The sequence below is a fragment of the Aspergillus glaucus genome (genome assembly GCF_001890805.1).
Source record: "Aspergillus glaucus CBS 516.65 unplaced genomic scaffold ASPGLscaffold_7, whole genome shotgun sequence".
Taxonomy (NCBI): domain Eukaryota; kingdom Fungi; phylum Ascomycota; class Eurotiomycetes; order Eurotiales; family Aspergillaceae; genus Aspergillus; species Aspergillus glaucus.
Genome location: NW_019170459.1, coordinates 334,755 through 358,414, shown reverse-complemented (window position 1 = coordinate 358,414; position 23,660 = coordinate 334,755). Strand labels below are relative to the sequence as shown.

The following is a 23,660-nucleotide window of genomic DNA, read 5'->3' as shown; positions in this document are numbered from 1 at the left end:
TTTATAGCACAGTAATAAGTCGTATTGAAACGGAAGCTCAACGACGGCCGTGGCCATAGAGCCATCAAATAATTATGACGCGCTTGCCCCTCCTTCCCATTCCATCCCCACCGCCTAATCGACAGCGTAGTTGTCTTCTTTTTCATCTCCCATTCTTCTTCTCTTTCTTTCTGTTTTCTTGTCTTCTTTTTCTCTCTATTCTCGTTGTTTGACATCAATTGTCGGTGACAATCAGTGGCCGACACTTTATTTCCTTCTCTTCCCCTGTACCATCTCCACAAGTGTCAACAAAGCCATTATGTCGGTCCAGACCGTTTCCATCCAGCCCTTCCAGGACCAGAAGCCGGGAACGTAAGTCTGCAGCGCTCCGAATACATACGTCCTCATTTCCATCGCATCTAACCTGTGATTCTCTCTCTACAGCTCCGGTCTTCGTAAGAAGGTCAAGGTCTTCCAACAGGCCAACTACTCCGAAGCCTTCGTGGCCAGCATCATCCTGTCGATCCCCGAAGGTGCTCAAGATGCCACCCTCGTTATCGCCGGTGATGGCCGTTACTACAACCCCGAGGTTATTCAGAAGATCGCAAAGATTGGTGCCGCTTACGGTGTCAAGAAGCTGCTCGTCGGCCAGAACGGCATCCTCAGTACCCCGGCTGCCAGTAACTTGATCCGTGTCCGGAAGGCTACCGGTGGTATTCTGTTGACTGCCAGTCACAACCCTGGTGGTGAGTTGTTGAGAGCTATATCTAGACAGCTTGGGAAGACAAATCACTGATAGCTCTCGTTCTTAGGTCCCGACAACGACTTTGGTATCAAGTACAACCTTGCCAATGGCGCACCTGCACCCGAGACAGTCACCAACAAGATCTACGAGACCTCCAAGTCCTTGACCTCTTACAACATTACCGACATCCCTAACATTGATATCTCTGCCATCGGCACCAAGACCTATGGCCCTCTGGAGGTTGAGATTGTTCACTCGACCGCCGACTACGTGACTATGCTGAAGGAGATTTTCGACTTCGACCTGATTAAGGAGTTCTTGAGCAGCCACAAGGACTTCAAGATCCTCTTCGACGGTATGCACGGTGTGACCGGTCCCTACGGTACCGACATCTTCGTCAAGGAGCTCGGACTTCCGAGCAGCAGCACCATGAACTGCGTGCCAAAGTCGGACTTTGGCGGTGGTCACCCTGACCCCAACCTGGTTTACGCCCACGAACTTGTGGAGGCTGTCGACAAGAACAGCGTCCACTTTGGTGCTGCCAGTGACGGTGATGGTGACCGTAACATGATCTACGGTGCCAACACTTTCGTCTCGCCCGGTGACAGCTTGGCTATCATTTCCCACCACGCCAAGCTCATTCCCTGGTTCCAGAAGCAGGGCGTCTACGGTCTTGCACGCTCCATGCCCACCTCGGGTGCCGTTGACCTGGTCGCCAAGGCCCAAGGTCTCCAGAGCTACGAGGTCCCCACCGGCTGGAAGTTCTTCTGCAACTTGTTTGACAACAAGAAGATGTCCATCTGCGGTGAGGAGAGTTTCGGTACCGGCAGCAACCACATCCGTGAGAAGGATGGTGTGTGGGCTATCGTGGCCTGGTTGAACATCATCGCTGGCGTTGCCAAGAGCAACCCTGGCCAGACTCCCAGCATCGCCTCGATTCAGAACGAGTTCTGGCAGACCTATGGCCGTACCTACTTCACCCGGTACGACTACGAGGGTGTCGACAGTGAGGGGGCCAACAAGGTCATTGCCACTCTTTCGGACTTTGCCGGCCAGGACTCGTTCGTAGGCTCCACCGTCTCTGGCCGCAAGGTTACCGATGCCGGTAACTTCGCCTACACTGACCTGGACGGCAGCGTGAGCAAGAACCAGGGTCTGTACGTCAAGTTCGACGACGGCAGCCGTATCGTCACCCGTCTGTCGGGTACTGGCAGCAGCGGAGCCACCATCCGTCTGTACATTGAGAAGTACGAGGAGGACCGGAGCAAGGTGGCCACTCCTACCCAGGAGTACCTGAAGGACAACGTGGCTCTGGCCATGGGTCTCCTCAAGTTCAAGGAGTACATTGGCCGCGAGGAGCCTGATGTCAAGACCTAAGCGGTTAAAGCTGATGCGTGTCCATTGATCGTTACGAGGTTACGTGAGATTTCAGCCCGTTGTTTCATAAGCATTCAACTTTATCACAAGCACATTATAATCTGTAGAAATGTTAAATATTAATAGAGTTGAAGCTCCTCTACCGTTTCTGTACCATTGCCAGTATCTTTTGTGGATTGCATAATTTCGCACTATGTCCGACAGGCTCTTCAGACCAGTGGATTCGAAATAGAAACATCCATGGTTGATAGAAACCTTTCCCTTTTGGTGCCATCTTGAAGCCCCATCTGTGTTATTGGCTCAACCAATCACGGGAGGGGCATTCTTCATCTTCCCCAGGTTGGTTGCACTGACAGCTCCATGACCTGGACACAAGCTCTGTGGAGATGAATAGCGTCTCTCTGCCATTTCTTCCGAGGATCTTTCAACTCCTTGATACCCCCGTTTTGTATCATCAAGCCATTCTCTTCACAGACACTCTTATCCCATCCCCCGCATTGCTACAATGAAAGAACCACAACCCCCCATAAGTCACCACTCCCCATCCACAAGCACAATATCACCATCACCAAGACCCGTCCGATTTATCGTCCTCGGGGCTGGCTCACGCGGAACCGCCTACGGCCAGGCCGTCACAACTGCAACAACCGGCCACATCCACGCCGTCGCCGAACTGCACCCTTTCAAACGACGGGAATTCGGCCGCAACTTTATCTGGGGTGATGGGAAACCGCAGGATGGACAAGAATTCGAGGATTGGAGGGGGTGGGTGAAGTGGGAGGTGAAGAGGCGCAACGGCAGTAATACAGCTGAGGGGGTCGACGGGGTCTTCATCTGCACTCTGGATGATCAGCACATTGAGATCCTCCATGCCGTTTCGCAATTCAAAGATCTGCATATCCTCTGCGAGAAGCCGTTGGCGCTGTCACTTCAAGATTGTCTATCTGTCTACCACTCGCTCAAACCTACTACAGATGGTGGTGATAGAAACACCATCTTCTCTATCGGCCATGTTCTACGCTACAGTCCGCATAATATCCTCCTCCGCAAACTGCTTCTCGTCGATCGGGTGATTGGGGATATTGTCTCTCTTGAACACTGTGAGCCTGTTGGGTGGTGGCACTTCTCGCATAGTTATGTCCGCGGGAATTGGCGACGGGAGACTGCTAATGGGGACGGGTCGTTGTTGACCAAGTCGTGTCATGATATTGATTTTATTCTTTGGTTGCTTTGTTCGCCGCCTGAGACACCTGCTTCTGCGTCGAAGTCGGTATATCACCATCCTCGCACGATCACGTCCACTGGTAAATTGACGCAGTTCAACCCCCGTCGCAAACCACGGAAGGCTGGCGCTGCGACGAACTGTCTTTCCTGTCCGGCAGAGCGTGAATGCAACTACAGCGCCCTCAAGATCTACCGTGGCATGCATCTCTCCCGCGGCGATATCGACTGGCCGGTGAACATCGTCTGTCCAGACATTGAAGATACCTACCGTACCTCCGGGTCAGATGCAGCAGACAAAGCTCTCCTGTCCCGATTACAACAAGACTACAACAAAGACACAGACAGCGATGACAAGATCGCCTCGAAAACATGGTACGGCCGCTGCGTCTACGAATCCGACAACAACGTCTGTGATGACCAAGTTGTCACCATCGGCTGGGATGACGAACCCTCTTCATCATCAGCCACTCCAATGAACGCCAAAACAGCACTCTTCCACATGATCGCCCCCACCGAAAAACAATGCCAACGCCGCGGCCGCGTCTACGGCACCAACGGTGAAATTTCCTACAACAGCCGCACAATCACCATCTACGACTTTGCAATCCAGTCCGAGTCCATAATCGAAGTTCCCCGTCAACCGCCAGAGGAGGAAAAGGCACATGGGGGCGGGGACTATGGGCTTGCGAGGAGTTTTGTGCAGGCTGTTGATGCAGTGGTTAATCAGGGATGGGATGTTGGGGAGGCGCAGGCGAGGTTTGTTGGGTGTACGCTTGAAGAGGCAGTTAGGAGTCATGCGGTTGTTTTTGCGGCTGAGGAGGCGAGGAGGGAGGAGAGGGTTGTGAGGTGGAAGGAGTGGTGGGGGAAGAAACTTGCTTCTGTTTGAGCCTGTGCAATCTGGATAACGACCATGCGAGATTTAATGATGCGATGAATTTGATGAGAATGTCTTCTACTAATCATCATTTCTATGATATAGCGCACTAATCATATTCATTGACGGAGAGCAAAACCCTAAACAGATGACAATATGCCTCACATACAAACTCGGAAGTAGATATTCGAACCAAGACAAGTGATTTTGACATGTGACAGTACGATATGCCAAGCACCTACAAGTTCAAGAGAGAGCATAATATTGCTCGCATGTACCTACGGAAATGCAATGCCGGCTAACAACCGGCAAGCCGGAGAACCTCCGACCTGGATCGGTATATGACAGCTCTGGACGGGTATATAAGTAGCGCCAGTTATCTGTCACTACAACTTTCTCATCTATTTACAAGCACCTCAATCAGTAAGAAGACTTCAGACACAAACAGAACATCATGTCTCCCACCCCCCTCCGCCCAGGTGCCTACGCACCAACCCCAACCTTCTTCCACCCCGACACTGAAGACCTCGACATCCCAACCATCCGCCAACACGCCATCCGCCTCGCCAAAGCCGGCCTCGCCGGTATAGTAGTCCAGGGCTCCAACGGCGAAGCCGTGCACCTCACCCGCGCAGAGCGCAAAACCGTCATCCACGAAACCCGCTCCACGCTCATCGACGCCGGCTTCCAAAATGTCCCCGTCATCGCAGGAGCCACTGAACAAAGCGTCCGTGGTACCATCGAACTCTGCAAAGAATCCGCAGAAGCAGGCGCTGAGTATGTCCTGATCCTCCCGCCTAGTTACTACAAGGCTGCGACGGGGGGTGACCAGGCGCTGTATGAATTTTTCACGGCTGTTGCGGATGGTTCGCCGGTGCCGGTTATTTTGTATAATTACCCCGGTGCTGTTGCGGGAGTTGATATGGATTCGGATCTTGTTATCCGGATCTCGCAGCACCCTAATGTTGTCGGGACGAAGTTTACTTGTGCGAATACGGGTAAATTAACCCGTGTCTCGCATGCTCTTGATGCGATTACTGCTTCTTCCCCGCTTGTCGCGGATAGACAGCGTCGTTCTACTAAGACCGCTGAGAACCACCGCTACGTGACCTTCGGTGGTATGGCCGATTTCACCCTCCAGACTCTTGTCTCTGGTGGTTCTGCTACGCTTGCCGGTGGAGCGAACGTGATTCCTCGTCTCTGTGTGCATGTGTTCAATCTCTGGAGCCAGGGTCGGATTTCTGAGGCTGTGGAGGCGCAGGGGCTGTTGAGTCAGGCGGAGTGGGTGTTGACCAAGACTGCTATCCCGGGGACTAAGAGTGCGTTGCAGAGTTATTATGGGTATGGGGGGGTTGCGCGGAGGCCGTTGGGACGGTTGAGTGAGGAGCATGTTAAGGCTGTGAAGGATGGGATTAAGGAGGCTATGGAGGTGGAGAAAAGCTTGCCTGATGTTGCATAGACGGTCTGATCTGTGTTATTTACTTATGGTACAGAATGGATATTGATTTTATGGCTCTCGTGTCTTTCTATGGATACCCTATCCCCTATCCTATTCTATGCTCTTAGCAACTGTGCAATGTGCAAGTACTGCATTTCCTCAGCAACTTCAACTGCTGTCGTACCTTTATCATCCTTGATATCCGCCACCCCATACTCCAAAAGAAGTCTCACCATATCAACATCACCATCCCTCGCCGCCAAATGTAAAACCGGCGTGGTACTCTCGTTATCCTCTGCTATATCATTCTCCGGCCTAACCCCCCGCCCCAACAAATACCTCGCCAACCCCCCATATCCACGCCCAACAGCACTCACTAGCAAATTCCTCCCCCTCAAATCAACCTTCCAATCCCCCAACGCAGCAACCGCATCCGAAGCTCCCCGATATATAATAACAGCCGCCGGAAAAATCGGTGCAAACCTTCCATGATGCAAATACGGATCCGCCCCGTTCGCCAACAAAAACGACAGAAACTCGTACGACTGCCGACTCTGCACCGCGAGGACCATCGGCGTTCCTTTTTCGTCGTCGAAGCTTCCTGTGTAGGTATGCGGGTCTTGGGCAGCGAGTGCAGAGGATATGGGGATTGAGCCTTGGTAGCAGGAGGAGCGGATTGGTTCTTCGGAAATGGGGGCTTGAGGAAAGTGGGTGAAGAGGGTTGTTAGGATGGGGAGGTGGGCGTTTGGGTAGATTGCTTCGGTGAGCATTTGTTGGATGAGGGCTGGGGAGGGGGTGTGCGTGGTTAGGAGGGTGGTGGGGTGGTGGTTGTTGCCGGTTGAGGCGGCTTGGAGGAGTTGGTCGTCTTTGGTTAGGGTCATGTTGATGTGAAGTTGTTATGGATGCTGGTAGACATATAGAGGTTAGTTATGGTAAGAGGAATGGATGCCTTAAGTATTGTCCGGAGGTGGCTGTGTTGTTCTGCATTAGTTCATCTTGTTTGATAAGGCTGATTTGTAGTCAGTTCAGAGAAAAGAGGGTCGTAAACATATACATCTCCATACACATCCTCCATATCCCACACCTAGATATATATCTCCAGCACTACCGCAGAGATAATTCACTTTTCCAAGTAGAAAAGTTTACTTGTTCTCAGTAATTGATTACCCATCCCAACATGATCTTTCTACTTCCCTAAAGAATACTTGTATTCGTCGATGTATGTTCGCATGTCATAGATCGGGATGCATCCCCACGGGGTAATCGGAAGCGGTGGAGATGCTGCAAAACATTTGTTGATCGATAAGAGCAGCCGGGATTATGCAGTGAGCCTGCAGATTATTTGCTATAGACTAGAACCTGCTATCCTGTCAATTGCTATTGACATCTTCACTGCTCTGCTGCCCTCCGGTCTGTCCAAGTCTCTCCGAAAAGGTCCCTCGTATTCGGAGTCCCGAGAAAGGAGAAAGTTCTCCAGCAACCATAACCAACAGTTCCATGGATCTTATGAAGCCTGAATTCCCGTCTTTATTCACGGCTGTTTTAGACTTTTCTTGACCCGGGAAATGGTTGTCCAGGGGCGCAAAGAGATCTGGTTCCGAATTGGCGAATTGGCTTTTTGCCTCTTGGAATTATGATCACTATTTTGCCGCCCCCCTCTGGACTGAGCACTTGAGCACTTGTACATATACCTCTTGCAAATACTCTAACAACTACAGCAAAGGAAAAGCGAAGCGAGAGAGAATCGAGAGTCTATCACTGATCATTTCCGATGGTCCACCGCCCGCGATCTATCAGATTCAGGACTCTCTTGTCGCTCTCCTTAACCACTACTACAAGTTGCTCTGACAGCCGTTGTTTAGCGTTGTTCTTTTGCTTTGTTAGCATTCCTTGGTTTTGTTTATTATTCTTTCTTTTCCATATTCTGTACAGTCGCTTCTTCAACTACTTGCTTGTTCTGCATTCGGTTTGTCGCGTCCCGTCCTTTGCCTCCTATCCAGCCACCGGCCTCAGCTCAGCTCAGCTCCTTCAACGACAGCTCCTATTTCTCCCTTTCTAGGAACCAGAACGTGCCGGCTAGACCAAACGAGGGAGAAAAGGTAGCGAAGACGCCGTCCCATTGTTATTTATTCTCCGACCTCCGTTTGATCAGCTCGCCTCCGACCTCGCCCCCCGATACCTCTCGATCGCTTGCATTCCGTCCATAACCGGTCTATTCACATTTGCATACTTATTGCTTTCATTCTTATCGCATCACGACGACATGACTTCCCGAGACGCCGCTACAATTGCTCCTCCCCGACGACGCCCCTCCGCCTCGTTCAGACCCCGACCCCGGACGGCCACGACTTCCGGTGCCCTGCCACCGAGCTTGGAACATCAGGAATGGAACGGGCTGGCTTTTGCGGAGGAGTGCCATAGCCAGGAGGAGGACCAGGTGCCGGATGATACAAGTCAATCTGCAGAGGCAGTTCCACGTCGTCGGCCCTCGAGAAGCTTTTCCAATCTGCGCCACCCCGTGGATGGATTGCGCGCCCTGGGCCGTCGTTTGTCTGTCACCATCCGCAACAAGTCGTCCAAACAAACACTACAATCGCAACTTGACGACGCACATATCGACAACGACGGTCGATCGTATCACTTCTCGAGCGGCAGCTGGGATGCCCGGCCGAGGAATTCGTCTTTCAAGTACAGCATCAATCGTCGACCATCACTCAACAGTGTCTCCGCTTTGCATATTTTCTACGCCCCGACCGCATCTGTCCCTGCCCCGATCCCCGGTCATGGACTCGAACCACCGATCCTCCCCAATGACATGGGCGCAGGCTCGGCGGCCCGCGCGGCGGCCGCCGCTCAGAATGAAACGGCAAGGGTGGAGCGCGATGCTGTCAAATCACGGGATGCAAAAATCACACTGGACTCGGAGAGCGGCATCGGTATCGATTTGCGCGATCGCGCAGATGGTTCCGAGACGGAATTGGCGGTTGTACGTCTCGATCCCGTGCGACATTTGCCCTCGGAGATCACATCGCAAGTCCTGTCGTATCTTGACCCGAAGTCGCTCATGCAGGCGGAGTTAGTTTCTCGTGCTTGGAATGAGCAGGCCGTCTCACGACATGTTTGGAGACATGTTTTCCGTCGCGCCTACACACACCGTCGGCCCAGTATCACTTCGTCCAAGAAGAAACAGTCGGCTGGTCTTGGGAAGACCCTGCCAAATCAAGATTGGAAGAGAATGTTCCTTGTCCGACGTGCACTAGAACATCGGTGGAAGGAGGGCAAGGCCGCCGCAATTTATTTACATGGGCACAAAGACAGTGTTTATTGTGCGCAGTTTGATGAGTATGTTTTTCTGCATCTTTCTTCTGTTTCCACATTCCACCCCCACACCTTTCCTTCCCTGCGCCTCTTGCAGTTGCATGCAGTGATCGTCTGACTCCATGCAGGAACAAAATTATCACTGGTTCCCGCGACCGCACTATTCGCGTATGGGATGCTCACTATCCTTGGCCGTGTTTGAAAATCATTGGCCCTCCGCCAGGAGACGTTCCTGGTATTGGCCCCGTGAACAACCCTATCCAACAGTCAGCGGGCAAGTCTCCGTTTCTCACTATCTGTCCACCGTCAACCGCCTCTGCTGGAATCGTCACCCCCATGGAACAACCATCGGATTACCATAGCGCTTCCATTCTGTGTCTTCAGTTCGACGATGAGATCATGGTCACTGGGTCGTCCGATTATACATGCATTGTGTGGGGTATTAAGAACGATTATAAGCCGATCCGTCGCCTAGAGGGCCACCGGGCTGGCGTGTTGGATGTCTGCTTTGACGATCGCTATATCGTTTCCTGTTCGAAGGATACCACGATCTGTGTTTGGGATCGACATACCGGAGCTCTCGTGAAGAAGCTACTAGGCCATCGTGGTCCAGTGAACGCGGTACAATTACGAGGGGACCTCGTCGTATCTGCCAGCGGCGATGGGGTCGCGAAGTTATGGAACATTGCCTCTGGTCTTTGCGTAAAAGAGTTCCCCAGCAAAGATCGGGGGTTGGCGTGCGTTGAATTCAGCGATGATGCTCGGACTATCCTCACCGGTGGAAATGACCAGGTGATCTACCAATTCGACGCCAACTCTGGCGAGATGGTCAACGAGCTCAAGGGCCATGTTGGCCTGGTCCGCTCTTTGCATCTGGACAGTGTGAACCAGCGTATCGTGAGTGGCAGCTACGACATGAGCGTCAAGGTCTTTGATATCCAGTCCGGTGAGTTGTCCATTGACTTGCCAGGCTGGACGACTAGCTGGATGCTCAGCGTGAAATCGGATTATCGTCGTGTTGTTGCTACCAGTCAGGATTCCCGGGCCGTTATCATGGACTTTGGGTATGGATTGGATGGCATTGACTTGCTCGAAGAGTGATCTGACTTCTGTGTGCCTCGTGCATCTCTTCATTATTCTTTCTTCTTTTTTTCGATTTGCCTTTATTTACATCATTGCTTGCTGGTTTGGAGTCACGCTTTAGGGGGTTTGGCCTTTTATCTTGTTTTTTTAGAGCGACGATACATTTTGGGTATATAGGGCGAGCGATTGATAGATTTGTGTATATTTTATTGCTTATTCTTCTTGAGTTTACTGATTAGACTCTGTACAGTATCTAAAAGCAACTGATGGAGACCGTTGTTATTATGTATGCCGATCTATCGATTTCTACCCGATTTTGCATAAATACCTCAGGCCTCAAGGCATCAGCCAGGCTGGCAGACAAGAGGCACCGAGTCCTCTGATTGGCTGGGTCGGACTTAGCGCCTGGGCGACCCGTGGGTTTTGGCGACGCAGCAAAACAATCCTCAACTGCGATCTTTCCTCCCTGTCGCAAAACCGTCAACAAATCCTTCTGGGTTTCACTGACTGCTGCCGATTCTTTTCTTTTCATCCCGCTCTATCCGACTACTTTTCTCTCTCCTCCGCGAACTCTTGTATCCGTGAAGATTGGATTAGACACCGCTTTTACCCCACCACCACCACAAATACCACCGACAAGATGGGTGAATCCAGGTGAGATTTGACCCAGGAAAACATGGAGATAATTGCTCTTGTGCTTCTTTACTGACTGTGAGGTCTTTCAATTGCAGACAAGAACTGCTTGGATGGATCAACAGCTTGTTGCAGCTGAACATTACCAAGATCGAGCAATGCGGAACTGGGTACGGATAAAAAAGCGCTTCTTCTCCCCCCCCTTTCTGAACATACGCGTTTGTCCTGGATGGCGAAACACTGTTGGAATTTACATTTGAGCATGGCTGTGAGGCGGAGTGTGATGAGAATATTTTCTGGGGGTCGTCTGGAGGTGACAAGGGACTGACTTGGTGGCTTTCAACAGTGCTGCGCTATGTCAGATCTTTGACTCGATATTCAGTGAGTGGATCTGATCTCGTGTGGGTGTAGTCTAATGCTTCAACGGCTTACTGACGGGTTGGCATCTTATAGTGGACGTTCCCATGTCGCGTGTTAAGTTCAATGTCAACTCTGAATACGCCTACCTGCAGAACTTCAAGATTCTTCAAAGTACGTTGTCGTCTGATCTGTCGGTTTGCTTTCTTTAAAACACATGGATCTAAACTGTGCGACTTTAGATGTTTTCGGAAAGCACCAAGTCGACAAGCCGATTCCCGTCCAGCAACTCTCGAAATGCCGTATGCAAGACAACCTCGAGTTCCTTCAGTGGACAAAGAGATACTGGGACCAGCACTACCCTGGTGGTGACTATGATGCTGTGGCTCGTCGCAAGGCTTCTGGTGCCCCTCCCGCCTCCGCCGGCTCTCGTTCTGGTGCGACTTCGCAAAGCTCTGCCCGTCGGGGTGTGACTCCTACTGCTGCTGCTGCTGCTGTCCGCCCACGCGTTGCTGCTGCTGGAGCCAGCAGTGCGGCCACTGCCGCTTTGCAACAGGAGGTTGCGACCCAGAAGGAAGCAATTGGAGGTTTGGAGAAGGAGAGAGACTTTTACTTTGCTAAGCTTCGCGATATTGAGCTGTTGTTGCAGAGCGCTATCGAGGCCGATCCGGACTTGGAGAAGGACGATGACTCCCTGGTCAAGCACATCCAGGGCATCCTCTACTCGACAGAGGTATGAAGCGATAACCCAGTACTACTCAACACCAGGACCTCGAAAAAGACACTGACCGGTTAACGCAGGAGGGTTTTGAAATTCCCGCCGAAGATGAAGTGCCCGCTGATGAGTTGGAGACCTTTTAAGTTATGAGTGACAGCGAGACATGTGTGTCCCTTTTATTTTAATACCCCTCCTCCTGCGAAATGCACCGATTTTGTATTGCTTCTACAAACCCACAGCCTCCCTGTTTTGTTTTGGTAGGGGTAAAACCGAGGGGGAATCAATTCGGTGAGGCGTACGCTCGTGCTGATATTTCTACGTATGCATCGAGAATTGTTTTGTGTACAGATTCTGAAGACTGGGTGGTTGGTATTGCTGTGAATGAATGGTTTTGGCTTGTGGTGTTGTATTCTCCAACTTGAGATGTAAATTCAAGAATTTTCCATCGGGCTTCCATTCTTCCAATCTTCCATTCTTTTTCTCGGCCCACGCGATCCGATCATGACGGGATATAAATAGGATTAATATATTTGTAGATTGTAGACCCAGTGGCATAATATACGAGTATTTAAACGAGCATATCTCTTTGCGACAGACTAAATTGCTCTTAGAGTTTTAGTTGTTATCAGGGGAAAGGAGAAGACCTGAACAACAAACCACCAACGCGACAAACCTCTGAACATGGAACTGATTTGATCTCCCCTGAATCTGACAGATACCTGGTTCCTTTTTTCTTGATGTTTTCAATAGTTCTGGCTGGTCCCTTGCTCGTTGCAATTGCATCGGACAAAGTACTGTCACAGCCTGTACGTTGTAATATTGCGGTAATCAATACCGTGCCATTAATTAAACTGCAGCCACTCGCATCTCGCATTCAGACCCACCATGGCGGAACTAGTGTATGGAGCTAGTCTGGATGGGGACTAGTGTTGCCGACTTGACGCACTGACGACCGGGTCTGATATTGGCCAGACCCTGTTTATTTCTTTTCTTTCTTGCACTTACGGTATTGTATTGTATGTCTTTGTATGTTATGTATGGAGTACAGAAACTGAATGTGAAATTAGATGTGCATATACAAGCAAATATCCTCTCAGTGGTAGCTTATCCTTGAAAGACTGAACCATGGACCTGACTTGGCTTATTATTACTACTGACTCTGTAATTACTGCCCTGTATTTATTTTTAATCCAACCTGCCCGCAGCTAGACTATATGGGGACTAGTGACGGGGACTAGCACCGTTAACGGATTTCCATTTCCTCGACGCGGCTCATCTCCTCTTCTCTTCTTTCACCTCCCTCTTACCTGTCTCTCCCACGTCTCTCGTTTCTTTCCCCCTCCCTTCTTTCCTTCTTTCTTTCCTTCTTTCTTTCCTTCTTTCTTTCCTTCTTTTGATTTTCTTTCGTCCTGTCTTCATTCAATTCGATTCGATTCGGAGGTCGACCCGTTGTCTGACCCGGTGTGGAAAAAGTGGGCCAACGACCCCCGTACGGAGAGTGAGGAACACAACAACAACAACAACAACAACAACAACAACAACAAGAATATCGAGTATCGAGTACGACGAACATCCAATCCGTTCACTTATGGACAGAGCTATACCGAGACGAACGAATCCCTCTTCAGTCGACCATCTACAAAAATAAAGCGTCGAGCATCGGTACCCTAATCTCGCCAATTAATTCTCCGGTCCGGAACCAGGAACCAGCGTGGATCCTCGAGCTGCACATAAGGAGACAAAGTGGAGGGCGGAAAAGGAAAGAGACAAGTCAAATTGCGCGTCACAGTTACGCCCGTTGATATTTACTTTTTTTTTTTTTTTTTTTTTTTTTATTCTTTCCCTTTTCGCAATTGCTTCGAGAATATCGTGTGATCGTCACCAGGATGGATTAGTGTAGTTGGGAAAGGGAAAAAGACAGGACAGTTTTCCTTTTTTTTGCGGGTTCTTTTCGGTTTCTCTTCTTTCATTCGTTTACGGTAGGTTTGATGGGTTTTATGATTTTATGGGATATAATTGAGTTGCGGGCTAATCCGGTCATTTGGCTTTTAGTATCTTATTTGATCGATTTCGATGCCCTCGTTCTTTTAACCATTCGTTACTCGATTTAGTCGGCTGTTGAGTGTCGGTTGACGTCCGCTCCTTGGTTCATTCGCATTGAGATTCGCCCGTGGATAAGCGACTTCTTTGTCTTCGCTCGATATACTACCGAATTGGTCGCTCGTTTCTGACATCAGCCATCTACGTCAATCTCGTGGTTCTCTCGCTACGCTACGCGTTCGCTCTACATTCGTTCCGACACTATCACGACCAGTACGGAAATATCCGTTTATCGCTCATTATTCCATCTTCGTTTGGACATTCCCTGAGTGTCGTGCAGGCAGACACTTTTGACTATCTTTACTCTACCTTTCAATTGCTTGGACATTGTTTATTGGGCCGATTCAGTTGAGAGTTTTCGGCTATATTCAGCACCGGATATACTTGGTACCAAGAGGCGGTTAACAGAATGGCCCATCATGGAATTGGTAGGAATCCTCGACTGACCAGGTTGATGAAGAAGCGGAGCCGCGTGGCGGCTCATAGCACTCCTGTTATCGCCCACCACCCAGTCTCTACCGGCTCGGGCTCTGACTGCGGATCGCATCATCATACAAGACACGGCACTGGGCATGAGGTGGTTCCGGTACTCGATAAGCGGCAGGACATAGCCAGCTCTGAGGATTTGGCAAAAGTGTGGGCTACAGTGGTGAATGTGATCGATGATGAATCTTATACTTCCACGCAGTCAGCAGAGGTGACATTCGCCTCGTCTCATGCATGGTTCGATGGATCCGTTACTGCGTTTCCGGGATACACATCTCCCACGGCAGATACGCCCAGTTTAACCGGTAGCTCGCAGTCGATAGCCTCCGCTGCGTCATCGACTTACTCCTCCGCTATGACCTCCCGTCCGTTGATCAATTCGTCACAGCCTACCCCGTCATCGACTTCTTTAACTCCTACCTCCAGTCCTTCGGCATCAGACCTTTCCAGTTCTTTATCCTCAACCACGAGTGCGAGTCTTGTTACTAGGTCGAGCACGAAAACCACCTCTTCCACTTTGTCCACCAGCTCGTCCTTTTCCTCATCATTCAGCTCTTCAACATCGACATCGTCCAGTACCACCAGTTCCGATTCATCCAGTTACAGTGGCTGGGTTGGCGGTGGTTACGGAGGTGGAGGAGGGTCTACACAGACAGGCAGCGGGCAAAACCCTACATCGACCGATACCGACCCGAATCAAAACTCCTCTGGTGCGCCTGGTCCTGTTACGACGGGAAAGATCGTGGGTGGTGTAGTTGGTAGTGTGGCTGGTGCGGTGATGCTGGTGGTCCTTGCTCTCTTCTTCTTGAAGCGCAGAGCAAGCATGCGCAAATCTCAGCAGGCTCTCCCGTCGACAGAAAGAGCAGGAGCCGGGGCTGGAGGGAATATGGCTGGTGGTGGTGGATCTGCTGGAATGGCGTCGCGTCCTGATTCGCTCTTGACGGCAACGTACTTTGCGCCGGCATTTATGAAACGATGGAGACAGTCCACCATGACCACGAATACCGACAGTACACTCGTATCTAATGGTAGCGAGCGGGGGTTCCAGAAGATCTCTGGCAGAAAGATCCCATCCGTGCTAACGCATGGCGGCGACGGTTTTGGAGGCGGATACGACACCGGGTCACCAACGCTATCGGAACCGAGCATGACGTCGGCAGCTCCTGGGTCGCCGGTGAATCCACGATCACCTTCAACACAGCCTCCGCCATCGACACCATTCGGCATGCCGTTGGATGTGAGCTACACTCGGGAAGCCGAAGAGAACGATTCAGTTATGTATATGCGTGCATCACCAGCCCGGACACCCGTTACAAGTACCGCCAGCATGTCGTCTGTCAGTGCCCCGATAAATATACCCCGCCAATCACATAGTTCGCTATCACCTATTCCGCAACGACCTGATATGTTAGGTCGAAGCCATCCAAGCTTCGACGGGAGTCGTGGGAGTCGGTTTACAGAAAGTTTGTGATATTAGTTTGCTGGGCCATTGATTTTAGCAATACTTGTTCTGTACCAGCCTTAGTGCTGAATTCTAGAGATACCCATCTCTACTGGAGCAGGGTAGGCTATCCCTGCGCCCCGACTGTCCCTCCCGGAGAAGCACTTGGTTATGCCCATGTGCTGTTGCGCCGGTGCTGACATCGGTTGCCGTTCCCGGGACAGTCTCTGGAGGATCAATAGTGATCTATCCGACTGTGCTCGCGGGGAATCACTTATAGATCCCTGGCGAGCGTCCGGCCGTCGCTTACTATGTGTAATGTCTATACATTGCGATTCTTGTACTTCTTTTCTTTTCTTATGGATACCCTGATTCCTTTATTTATGTACAGATATTCTACTGTCCTTATTTATTTCTTTACCTGTTTCTTTTTACTTCTCGTATATTGATGATTGCATTTTGGAGTTTGGGATTTCTTCTTGCCTGTCAATGAGAATACAGACGATAGCCGTGTACAGTGTAATTATATGGCCTGCCTGAAGAAACCAGGCCATTATTGGAGGAGGACTACTAATTGAGTGATCATAAGCCCTTGCGAGGATTCCGACTGATTATTCAATTCCCATATAAAACGATGTCTTGTTCTAGACCCCAAAAACTCCAAACTCCCATAATGCAAATACTCAGAAACGCCTCAACACTTATACACAGACAAATACACAAACAACCAATCACTCACACTTAACAAAAAACTCCTCCCCCTTATGCTCATCCGTCACCTTCGAATGCGTCATAACCCCACAATAAACAGGCACCCCATTCGCATTCGCATAAACAACCCTTATCGGCGTCTTCCCCTGCATCAGCGTATACTCATTCTTCTTCCACTCCACCTTCTCCCCGTCCCAGTAAATAGGATACTCGAGCAGATGCGCAGAGGGCTTGTCGCACGCGCCCACGCCCCAGTGCAACTTGTCCACGTTCCCGTAGACGTGCGGGTCGCCGGATGTACCGGTGTTGAGGCCGGCTTTTTGCATTTGCTCTTTGGCGCGCGCGATGTTTACTTTGAAGGTTTTTGTGGTGGAGAGGTTTTTGGTGGGCTTGCAGGTTACGGTTGTCTGGTTATGCGTTAACTTTGGGTGTTTCTAGTCACTGCTGAAGAAGGGGGGAGAAGGGTATAACTTACAGGGGCGGTGTTGACGGCTGGTTTGCCTTTTGCTGGAGCTGCGAAGATGGGAGCTGCGACGAGGAGGGCGAGGTAGAGGAAGGCTTGGATGAGACGCATTTTGGTGGTTTGGTTGTATATTCACGGGATGTGGTTCAAAGACGAAGAGAAGGAATCGGTGAAATGAGATGATGACTTTTGAATTGATCAAGATAGAAAGTTTGCTTGATCAATTGGATTGACTGACTGATCGCTTGATTGACTGGATTGATTAATGATTGATCGCTGTTGTTGTATTGTCCTTCTGAGGGACAGAAGCTGCTTGATATAGCCATTCTGTAAGGCTGTTTTGGGATATGCCTCTGGTTGAAGGAATTGGGGGCTGCCAGTTGATTTTCATTGCTGTATGCCTTGGTTTAATTAGTTCGTTGCAGTGTCTAGGTCTGAATATGCCCTACATACAGTAAGTAGATGGAGAAAGAGCCTTGTAGTGATCGACAGGCCGAAGACGGACAAGGCTGATAAGCGACGATCAGTGGCGGCCAAGGCATTGTAAATATGGCTACTAGTCCGCCGTACCAGAACATCTCCCCATCATCCTTTGCACATCTATTCCAAAGTCACAATTGCAAACAATGAATCCCGAATACTCCGAAGAATTCGAGCAAAAGCCCCTCCCCTTCAAACTGATCGAACACTGGGACACCGAAGAAGTAATCCATGGCAAGAAACGACTCGAAGCCTTGGTTAACGGCGATGTAACCCCCCACGACGCAGCTATCGAATTCAACACGGCCGTCGTGCAAAAGGCCTACCGAAAACTCCAAGAATTGCTAAAACGCCCCGACCCTCGAAACCTCACCCCCGAAGAAGAGGAGCAGGGCATTCCGAGCACGCGCGCGATCGCACCGAATCCAAGCGGGAATCTTGAAGAGCTTATCCAGTGGATTGCGCGATTGTGCTCTGCTTGCCCGCCGTACCATCCGGGTCAGGAGCGGATTATTGATTTTCTGGTAGTGCTGAGGGACTTGCCGAGGCGGGAGGTGCCGGATGGTGTTCCGCCGGAGGAGGGTTCGGATGAGCCTTACCATACGAATACGTTGTGGGCGTTTGAGAGCTTTGGGTGGTTAGCGGAGATTTTCCGTGTTGAGGAATCAGGTATGTCATGTCTTTCTTAACCTTTCAATTACATGAATCTCTGCTCACTGAATAATGAATACTAGCGTGCCAACCCCCCCTCCGCTGGCGCAACTGGCAAAGCAGCATCGCCCGCCTAACAACCCTCAACCTAATCAACTGCGACTTCCTCTGCTCCTTAGAACACCTCCTCCCCTGGAGCCGCGAATACCCAGACCTCAAGAAACGCCCCCTCGACGGACCGAACAAAATCGGAAACTACCTCATCGGCGCAGCGCAGTGGATTATATACCCGGATGAGGGGCGGTATGTCTATGAACAGTGCAAGAAGGTTGGAGAAAAGGTTCCTGGTTTGAGTCCGCGGGAGATGTGGAGTATGGAGAGATGGAGAGAGTGGAAGAAGCAGTTTGAGTTTGTTGCTGGGGATGAGAGGTTTCAGGGGAAGTATCGGGAGATGGCGGGGGTGGCATTTGAGAAGATGGTGGAGTATGAGGGTTGTTAGGCTTTCCTATGTGTCAAATAGCGCCTTGGATCACCTTGCCAGGAAACATGTTATACTTTCAGGTTACAAACTCTTTTCTCATTGATCGAATGAGAATGATGAGATCGGTACTACTGCCATTTTTAGTTCCTAGAACATAGTGCTCAAGCATCAAAAGTAAAGCAGAGGCCATGATTGATTTATTGATTCTTCAAGTCATGGTCTGGGGATAGCACAACAGGTATTCCACCAGCCCGTCAATCAGGACTCGTACACCACGACTTCGCTATGTAAATAAAAGCGAAATGAAAAACACGAGTTTAGCCTTCTTCCTTACTTCAGCATGTTAGTGTCATTCGTCAACCTTATCTTCGGGGCTATGTTGTAAGGCGATTAATGATTGTTGATTTTGCGAATCTAGCTATGTGACTGACATCGTTCATCAAGGATTCCGAGGAATTTTTGTTGGTGCTTATAATCATGAAATCAAACAATGAATATGAAGTTTTCTTTAGGCTGGTGAAAGCTGTGTGACTGTTGATGTGGCATGCTCGTAATGCACAAATGCTTTCTTTGAGATGATCGCGCAAAAGACCTTGTTGGGATATGTATAGATTACCCGTGCCGGCTCTGTTGTTTCTTTTGGCTTAGATATTTTCTCAATGACCTTTGCCGGCATCGACTTCAGCAAGGCACCTCTTCTCAGCCATGAGTTTACCATGATACTAATATGTAAACCGGGGCTCAAAATGTCCAGTGCAAACGGGAATCCAGAAACCCTACAACGAGCGTTCAAGGCCATGAACGGCCTGTTGTGCTTCAAAGTTGTGCTGCTTTTTGCGCTGCTATAGCCCTAGCAACTATATAATCCTGAGAAAGTAACTATGCCTTCAATAAGTAGCCCGAACGACCGCATATGTGTAACTACGCGAACCCTTCGTCCAGTCTCACAAAGCTGATCATGATATTTACCAAAAGACAGCATGCAATGAAGAACTTGACTTCTATTCGCCGTAATCGGCCAGTGGTGTAGAGGCGAGCGTACTGATAGACGACTTCGTTGGGGCTTAGGCTACACTGACAGCAGCTTGGGATAAAGACATGTTCGATGTTTCATGTCTGACCATGACAGTTCTTCTAGCATTAATCATGTACGAGAGGAACTTGTCACTGGAACACATCACCTCTCTTTATCGATTGTATATCATAATGGTTTTATGTCGCATAGCCCCGCGGTTAATTCGACTATGATCAGTTTATGGGTGCCTTGTATTCGATTGTATACGCAGGTATTCGTCACTTGCGGCCACTGTTCTGGGCCCAGCGCGGTAAAGGTGTTTACTATCGATTCATCATCTGCATCTCGGACCAAGTATGTATCTTGCAGGTGGAATGAGTCCCAAGACTCGATCTGGTTGAACCGTCGTCCCACTTCTAGGCGCTGGCTATGCCTTGGTTCCAACCGGCTTTACACACGTTAAAGAACGCTGCAAGTTCCTGGACTTGTGACATTTCACAGATGTATGACAGACTATACGTAGTGAGGGTGAATGTTCCCTTTTTCCGGGGACGTATTTAGCCGATCGGCTCCCCACTCAGCGCTTGTCATTTATGGGGTCGGCTATTGATAGTTGGCCAATCAGAGCTTGCCCGGGAATACCCCTCATCTGGTTTCCTGTTTTGTCATTCAAATACCGACTGCAAATATTCGAGTGCAGTATGTAGCACGGTGCATATCGAGGGTGAATACATTTTTTGACTGTACCAGAGAATGAAAATGGTATTCTACATAGAATTAAGAAGTCAGGAATAGATATAAAAGCAGAACATGATATATCTGGGCGAAATCAGGTGACTGTCGGCTATTGAACAGCGGATAATTCCTCTTGTCATCATCAAATCGCGGGGAGCTACCGGGGTACAAAATATTTTCAATCGCAATGCGCCCTCCATCCTTTCTTCTTCTCTTCTGTGTCGTTCATTGCCTGAATTGAAACGGTTTCTTGTTGTTAACGATATCGAGTCAACTTCTTCAAAATGGCTCCAAGTGTTTTGATGGTATGTTTCTTCTTATCTATATAGTACGATGGTTAAAGCTTACACATTGACAGGTTGGAACCGGTGAATACACCACCGGTTTCGTCGGTGGTGCTGCCTCGGGTTCAGACAAGAAGGTAGGAGTCGTGGGGTTGTCCCTTTTCGATCTCCGGCGGAGAGGCAAGGTTGGGAAGCTGAGCATGGTTGGTGTCTCCGGTGCCAAATACCCAGGCATTCGTAAGTCATAAGACAATCATGGACAGAAGGGATCAATACACTGACAATGTACAGGCCAGCATCTCCAAAAGAACATCTCCGAGACCTACAACGGCCTCGACGTGTCCTTCGACTCATTCCCAGCCGACGACAAGAAGGACCCCGATGCCTATAAAGCAGCCATTGATGCTCTCGAGCCCGGCTCGGCCATCACAATCTTCACTCCCGACCCGACTCACTTCCCTATCGCCCTGTACGCCATTCAGCGCAAGATCCACGTCCTCATCACCAAGCCCGCCACTCAGCTCCTTTCGGACCATCTGACCCTGGTCGAGGAGGCGCGCAAGCATGGTGTCTTCGTGTTCGTCGAGCACCACAAGCGGTTCGACCCCGCCTACGCAGATGCACGCCACAAAGCTCTTAACCTGGGCGACTTCAACTACTTCTATAGTTACATGAGCCAGCCCAAGAGTCAGCTCGAGACCTTCAAGGCGTGGGCTGGTAAGGACAGTGATATTTCGTATTATCTGAACTCGCACCACATTGATATTTGTGAGAGCATGGTGCCAGAGTATACTCCTGTCCGGGTTACTGCATCTGCTTCGACTGGAGCTGCGGTTGAGTTGGGATGTGCGCCGGAGACGGAGGATACTATCACTCTGCTTGTCGACTGGAGGAAGAAGAGTGATCCTTCGAAGAATGCTACTGCTGTGTATACTGCCAGCTGGACGGCACCGCACAATGCGGGTGTTCACTCGAATCAGTACTTCCACTGTAAGTTTCGCTTCCCATCTCGTCGCCAATTGCGCTGACTGACCATGTAGACATGGGATCCAAGGGCGAAGTCCGCATCAACCAGGCCAAGCGAGGCTACGATGTCACCGGCGACGACCAAGGACTCATCTGGGTGAACCCGTAAGCTACCCTCATCAAACCCCCATTCAAAATCATATACTCACAATCCCAGCTTCTACATGCGCTACGCCCCCGACGAAGCAGGAAACTTCGCCGGCCAAACAGGCTACGGATACATCAGTTTCGAGAAGTTCATCGACGCAGTCACTGCTGTCAACGAGGGCCGGGTAACCCTCGACGAGCTTGATGCACGGCCCTTGCCGACGCTCAAGAATACGATTGCCACGACTGCCATTCTGCAGGCGGGTCGGGTCTCGCTGGACGAGAAGCGGCCGGTGGAGATTGCCAGCGAGGGTGGGAAGTGGGCTTTGAAATAGACTATGGCTTATGTACTCTAGACAATACTACTGTATACATTCATTCACTTTATCAACGGTATCAATGGTAGACAAATACTTCCCACAATCTAGCACGCCCTATCAATGATTGGAAGCGGGGAAGCCCCTCTATCTCCAATTGAACTGATCCTCAACACACTCCCACTATCAACATACCCTGATACACCCTGCTACAGAAATGAGCCAAAAGCTCAAAGTCCTCTTAATTGGCAGCGGTGGCATAGGCACCGTAACAGCCTACGCCCTTGAAACCGGCGGCCTCGCAGAAGTAACCGCCATCCTGCGCTCCAACTACGCCGTCGTCGAGAAAAACGGCTTCACTATTGATTCAGTGGACCATGGCTATATTCAAAGTTGGAGACCGTCACATAGTACACACTCATCTCATACCCTTATACCCAAAATTATGAATTTCCACTAACAAGAATCAAAGCCAGAAATACAATTCCAAATAAGGAAGAGAAAACATTCGACTACATAATCCTGACCACAAAAAATACCCCCGACATCCCCCCATCTCTCCCCAGTTTAATCGTACCAGCGGTAACACCCTCGCACACTTCCATAATCCTCATCCAGAACGGAATCAACATCGAGCACCCGTTTCGGGAGCGATTCCCCACGAACCCCATCATCTCCGGTGTTTCCTTCACCAGCGCCACAGAGGTCGAACCCGGGTTTATCAGGCATGATGATCGTGATCGTGTGAGATTAGGCCCTTTCCCTTACTCCCGCAATCGGAATAGCGGTAATGGCGAATTATCTGAAAGAGCAACAACAGCAACCCAAACCTTCATAACCGCCTACAACTCCCCCAACAACCACAATATCGTAGACGTCCAACACGACCCCGACGTCCCCGCAACCCGCTGGCGGAAACTCATCTACAATGCCTCGTTCAACCCCATCTCTGCGATACTGCGTATGGATATCACCCGGATGCGCGTCTACGAGCATGTCATCGATGAACTGGTGAAACCGGCTATGAGGGAGGCTATTGCTGTTGCGGGGGCTTTGGGGGTTAGGGTTGTTAATGGAGATGAAGATGAAGAGGGGGTTATTGAGCAGGCGGTTAGGTGTGATCCGCCAGAGGCGTTTTTTAGGCCGAGTATGTGTCAGGATGTTGAGAAGGTATGTCAGTCCCTCTGGCTTGTGACTTCTTTGGAGGGTGTTCGGGGGTTAACAAGGTAGGGCAATTATATGGAAATCGAGAATATTGTCGGAGAGCCGCTACGAGAAGGGGAGAGATTGGGTGTTTCCACGCCGACTTTGAGGACGATTTATGCTATTTTGAAGGGATTGCAGGTGAAGGTCAAAGAGGAAAGGGGACTTGTAAAACCCGAGTTTGATGAGAAGAGTCGGTATGCTGGGAAGTCTGAGTCTATGGCATAGTTATCATTCTGGAAATCCTCTTGATTAACGGTCTGATTAATATGTGAATCCATAAGCTGAGGACCGACAAAATCCAGAACACCGTCCTTTCGCCATGCTTGAATCAAAACGGTAAACAGAACCTTGAACGACGCGAACACCGTGGTATCGTACCAAGAGCAGTCAAAAAAAAAAAAAAAAAAAATAGAATACATCCCAATCCAATG

At 50.0% G+C, this 23,660-nt stretch overlaps 12 protein-coding genes across 12 annotated transcripts; 10 read left to right on the top strand and 2 right to left on the bottom strand.

Annotated features, from left to right (window-relative positions):
• The first annotated feature begins 77 nt into the window (after window positions 1-77).
• On the top strand, window positions 78-2,246 carry pgmA (phosphoglucomutase PGM2). Its single transcript, XM_022541896.1, has 3 exons — window positions 78-351; window positions 424-725; window positions 792-2,246. The coding sequence occupies exons 1-3, from the start codon at window positions 299-301 to the stop codon at window positions 2,099-2,101; spliced, it is 1,665 nt and encodes a 554-aa protein (XP_022402208.1). The 5' UTR covers window positions 78-298; the 3' UTR covers window positions 2,102-2,246.
• A 126-nt stretch (window positions 2,247-2,372) lies between these two features.
• ASPGLDRAFT_45477 (Gfo/Idh/MocA family protein) lies at window positions 2,373-4,396 on the top strand. The gene has a single exon (XM_022546257.1). It carries the CDS (start codon window positions 2,607-2,609, stop codon window positions 4,209-4,211), a length of 1,605 nt encoding a protein of 534 aa, XP_022402207.1. The 5' UTR covers window positions 2,373-2,606; the 3' UTR covers window positions 4,212-4,396.
• Window positions 4,397-4,504: 108 nt separating this feature from the next.
• On the top strand, window positions 4,505-6,040 carry ASPGLDRAFT_45476 (dihydrodipicolinate synthase family protein). The gene has a single exon (XM_022546256.1). It carries the CDS (start codon window positions 4,654-4,656, stop codon window positions 5,656-5,658), a length of 1,005 nt encoding a protein of 334 aa, XP_022402206.1. The 5' UTR covers window positions 4,505-4,653; the 3' UTR covers window positions 5,659-6,040.
• Window positions 5,669-6,605, bottom strand: ASPGLDRAFT_1358152 (ankyrin repeat domain-containing protein). The gene has a single exon (XM_022541407.1). The coding sequence runs from the start codon at window positions 6,516-6,518 to the stop codon at window positions 5,754-5,756; it is 765 nt and encodes a 254-aa protein (XP_022402205.1). The 5' UTR covers window positions 6,519-6,605; the 3' UTR covers window positions 5,669-5,753.
• Window positions 6,606-7,301: 696 nt separating this feature from the next.
• ASPGLDRAFT_1356792 (uncharacterized protein) lies at window positions 7,302-7,798 on the top strand. Its single transcript, XM_022541398.1, has one exon. It carries the CDS (start codon window positions 7,409-7,411, stop codon window positions 7,694-7,696), a length of 288 nt encoding a protein of 95 aa, XP_022402204.1. The 5' UTR covers window positions 7,302-7,408; the 3' UTR covers window positions 7,697-7,798.
• A 102-nt stretch (window positions 7,799-7,900) lies between these two features.
• On the top strand, window positions 7,901-10,056 carry ASPGLDRAFT_65497 (F-box/WD repeat-containing protein; the record flags this gene model as incomplete). The annotated part of the gene is made up of 2 exons (XM_022548901.1): window positions 7,901-8,979; window positions 9,084-10,056. The coding sequence occupies 2 exons, from the start codon at window positions 7,901-7,903 to the stop codon at window positions 10,054-10,056; spliced, it is 2,052 nt and encodes a 683-aa protein (XP_022402203.1).
• A 441-nt stretch (window positions 10,057-10,497) lies between these two features.
• On the top strand, window positions 10,498-12,196 carry eb1 (microtubule-binding protein BIM1). The gene is made up of 5 exons (XM_022546255.1): window positions 10,498-10,692; window positions 10,770-10,841; window positions 11,018-11,052; window positions 11,125-11,202; window positions 11,271-12,196. The coding sequence occupies exons 1-5, from the start codon at window positions 10,679-10,681 to the stop codon at window positions 11,765-11,767; spliced, it is 696 nt and encodes a 231-aa protein (XP_022402202.1). The 5' UTR covers window positions 10,498-10,678; the 3' UTR covers window positions 11,768-12,196.
• A 2,059-nt stretch (window positions 12,197-14,255) lies between these two features.
• On the top strand, window positions 14,256-15,803 carry ASPGLDRAFT_24527 (uncharacterized protein; the record flags this gene model as incomplete). Its single annotated transcript, XM_022543397.1, has 1 exon — window positions 14,256-15,803. The coding sequence occupies one exon, from the start codon at window positions 14,256-14,258 to the stop codon at window positions 15,801-15,803; it is 1,548 nt and encodes a 515-aa protein (XP_022402201.1).
• Window positions 15,804-16,504: 701 nt separating this feature from the next.
• ASPGLDRAFT_123932 (uncharacterized protein) lies at window positions 16,505-17,058 on the bottom strand (the record flags this gene model as incomplete). Its single annotated transcript, XM_022540443.1, has 2 exons — window positions 16,505-16,906; window positions 16,960-17,058. The coding sequence occupies 2 exons, from the start codon at window positions 17,056-17,058 to the stop codon at window positions 16,505-16,507; spliced, it is 501 nt and encodes a 166-aa protein (XP_022402200.1).
• A 262-nt stretch (window positions 17,059-17,320) lies between these two features.
• Window positions 17,321-18,607, top strand: ASPGLDRAFT_45472 (uncharacterized protein). The gene is made up of 3 exons (XM_022546254.1): window positions 17,321-17,348; window positions 17,401-18,096; window positions 18,162-18,607. The coding sequence occupies exons 2-3, from the start codon at window positions 17,574-17,576 to the stop codon at window positions 18,575-18,577; spliced, it is 939 nt and encodes a 312-aa protein (XP_022402199.1). The 5' UTR covers window positions 17,321-17,348; window positions 17,401-17,573; the 3' UTR covers window positions 18,578-18,607.
• A 1,986-nt stretch (window positions 18,608-20,593) lies between these two features.
• Window positions 20,594-22,041, top strand: ASPGLDRAFT_124049 (Gfo/Idh/MocA family protein; the record flags this gene model as incomplete). The annotated part of the gene is made up of 5 exons (XM_022540452.1): window positions 20,594-20,614; window positions 20,668-20,830; window positions 20,885-21,583; window positions 21,634-21,724; window positions 21,777-22,041. The coding sequence occupies 5 exons, from the start codon at window positions 20,594-20,596 to the stop codon at window positions 22,039-22,041; spliced, it is 1,239 nt and encodes a 412-aa protein (XP_022402198.1).
• A 199-nt stretch (window positions 22,042-22,240) lies between these two features.
• ASPGLDRAFT_34287 (ketopantoate reductase family protein) lies at window positions 22,241-23,454 on the top strand (the record flags this gene model as incomplete). The annotated part of the gene is made up of 3 exons (XM_022544416.1): window positions 22,241-22,433; window positions 22,496-23,193; window positions 23,254-23,454. 3 exons carry the CDS (start codon window positions 22,241-22,243, stop codon window positions 23,452-23,454), a joined length of 1,092 nt encoding a protein of 363 aa, XP_022402197.1.
• Window positions 23,455-23,660: the final 206 nt, after the last annotated feature.

Bases quoted from the DNA above. Each gene is read 5' to 3' on its own strand.
- eb1 (XM_022546255.1), top strand. The intron at 11,053-11,124 runs GTGAGTGGATCT...GGCATCTTATAG, and splicing joins GATCTTTGACTCGATATTCA to TGGACGTTCCCATGTCGCGT. The intron at 11,203-11,270 runs GTACGTTGTCGT...GTGCGACTTTAG, and splicing joins GAACTTCAAGATTCTTCAAA to ATGTTTTCGGAAAGCACCAA.
- pgmA (XM_022541896.1), top strand. From the start codon at position 299: ATGTCGGTCCAGACCGTTTCCATCCAGCCCTTCCAGGACCAGAAGCCG. The intron at 352-423 runs GTAAGTCTGCAG...CTCTCTCTACAG, and splicing joins CAGGACCAGAAGCCGGGAAC to CTCCGGTCTTCGTAAGAAGG. The intron at 726-791 runs GTGAGTTGTTGA...TCTCGTTCTTAG, and splicing joins TGCCAGTCACAACCCTGGTG to GTCCCGACAACGACTTTGGT.
- ASPGLDRAFT_45476 (XM_022546256.1), top strand. From the start codon at position 4,654: ATGTCTCCCACCCCCCTCCGCCCAGGTGCCTACGCACCAACCCCAACC.
- ASPGLDRAFT_1358152 (XM_022541407.1), bottom strand. From the start codon at position 6,518: ATGACCCTAACCAAAGACGACCAACTCCTCCAAGCCGCCTCAACCGGC.
- ASPGLDRAFT_45472 (XM_022546254.1), top strand. From the start codon at position 17,574: ATGAATCCCGAATACTCCGAAGAATTCGAGCAAAAGCCCCTCCCCTTC. The intron at 18,097-18,161 runs GTATGTCATGTC...AATGAATACTAG, and splicing joins TTTCCGTGTTGAGGAATCAG to CGTGCCAACCCCCCCTCCGC.
- ASPGLDRAFT_45477 (XM_022546257.1), top strand. From the start codon at position 2,607: ATGAAAGAACCACAACCCCCCATAAGTCACCACTCCCCATCCACAAGC.
- ASPGLDRAFT_1356792 (XM_022541398.1), top strand. From the start codon at position 7,409: ATGGTCCACCGCCCGCGATCTATCAGATTCAGGACTCTCTTGTCGCTC.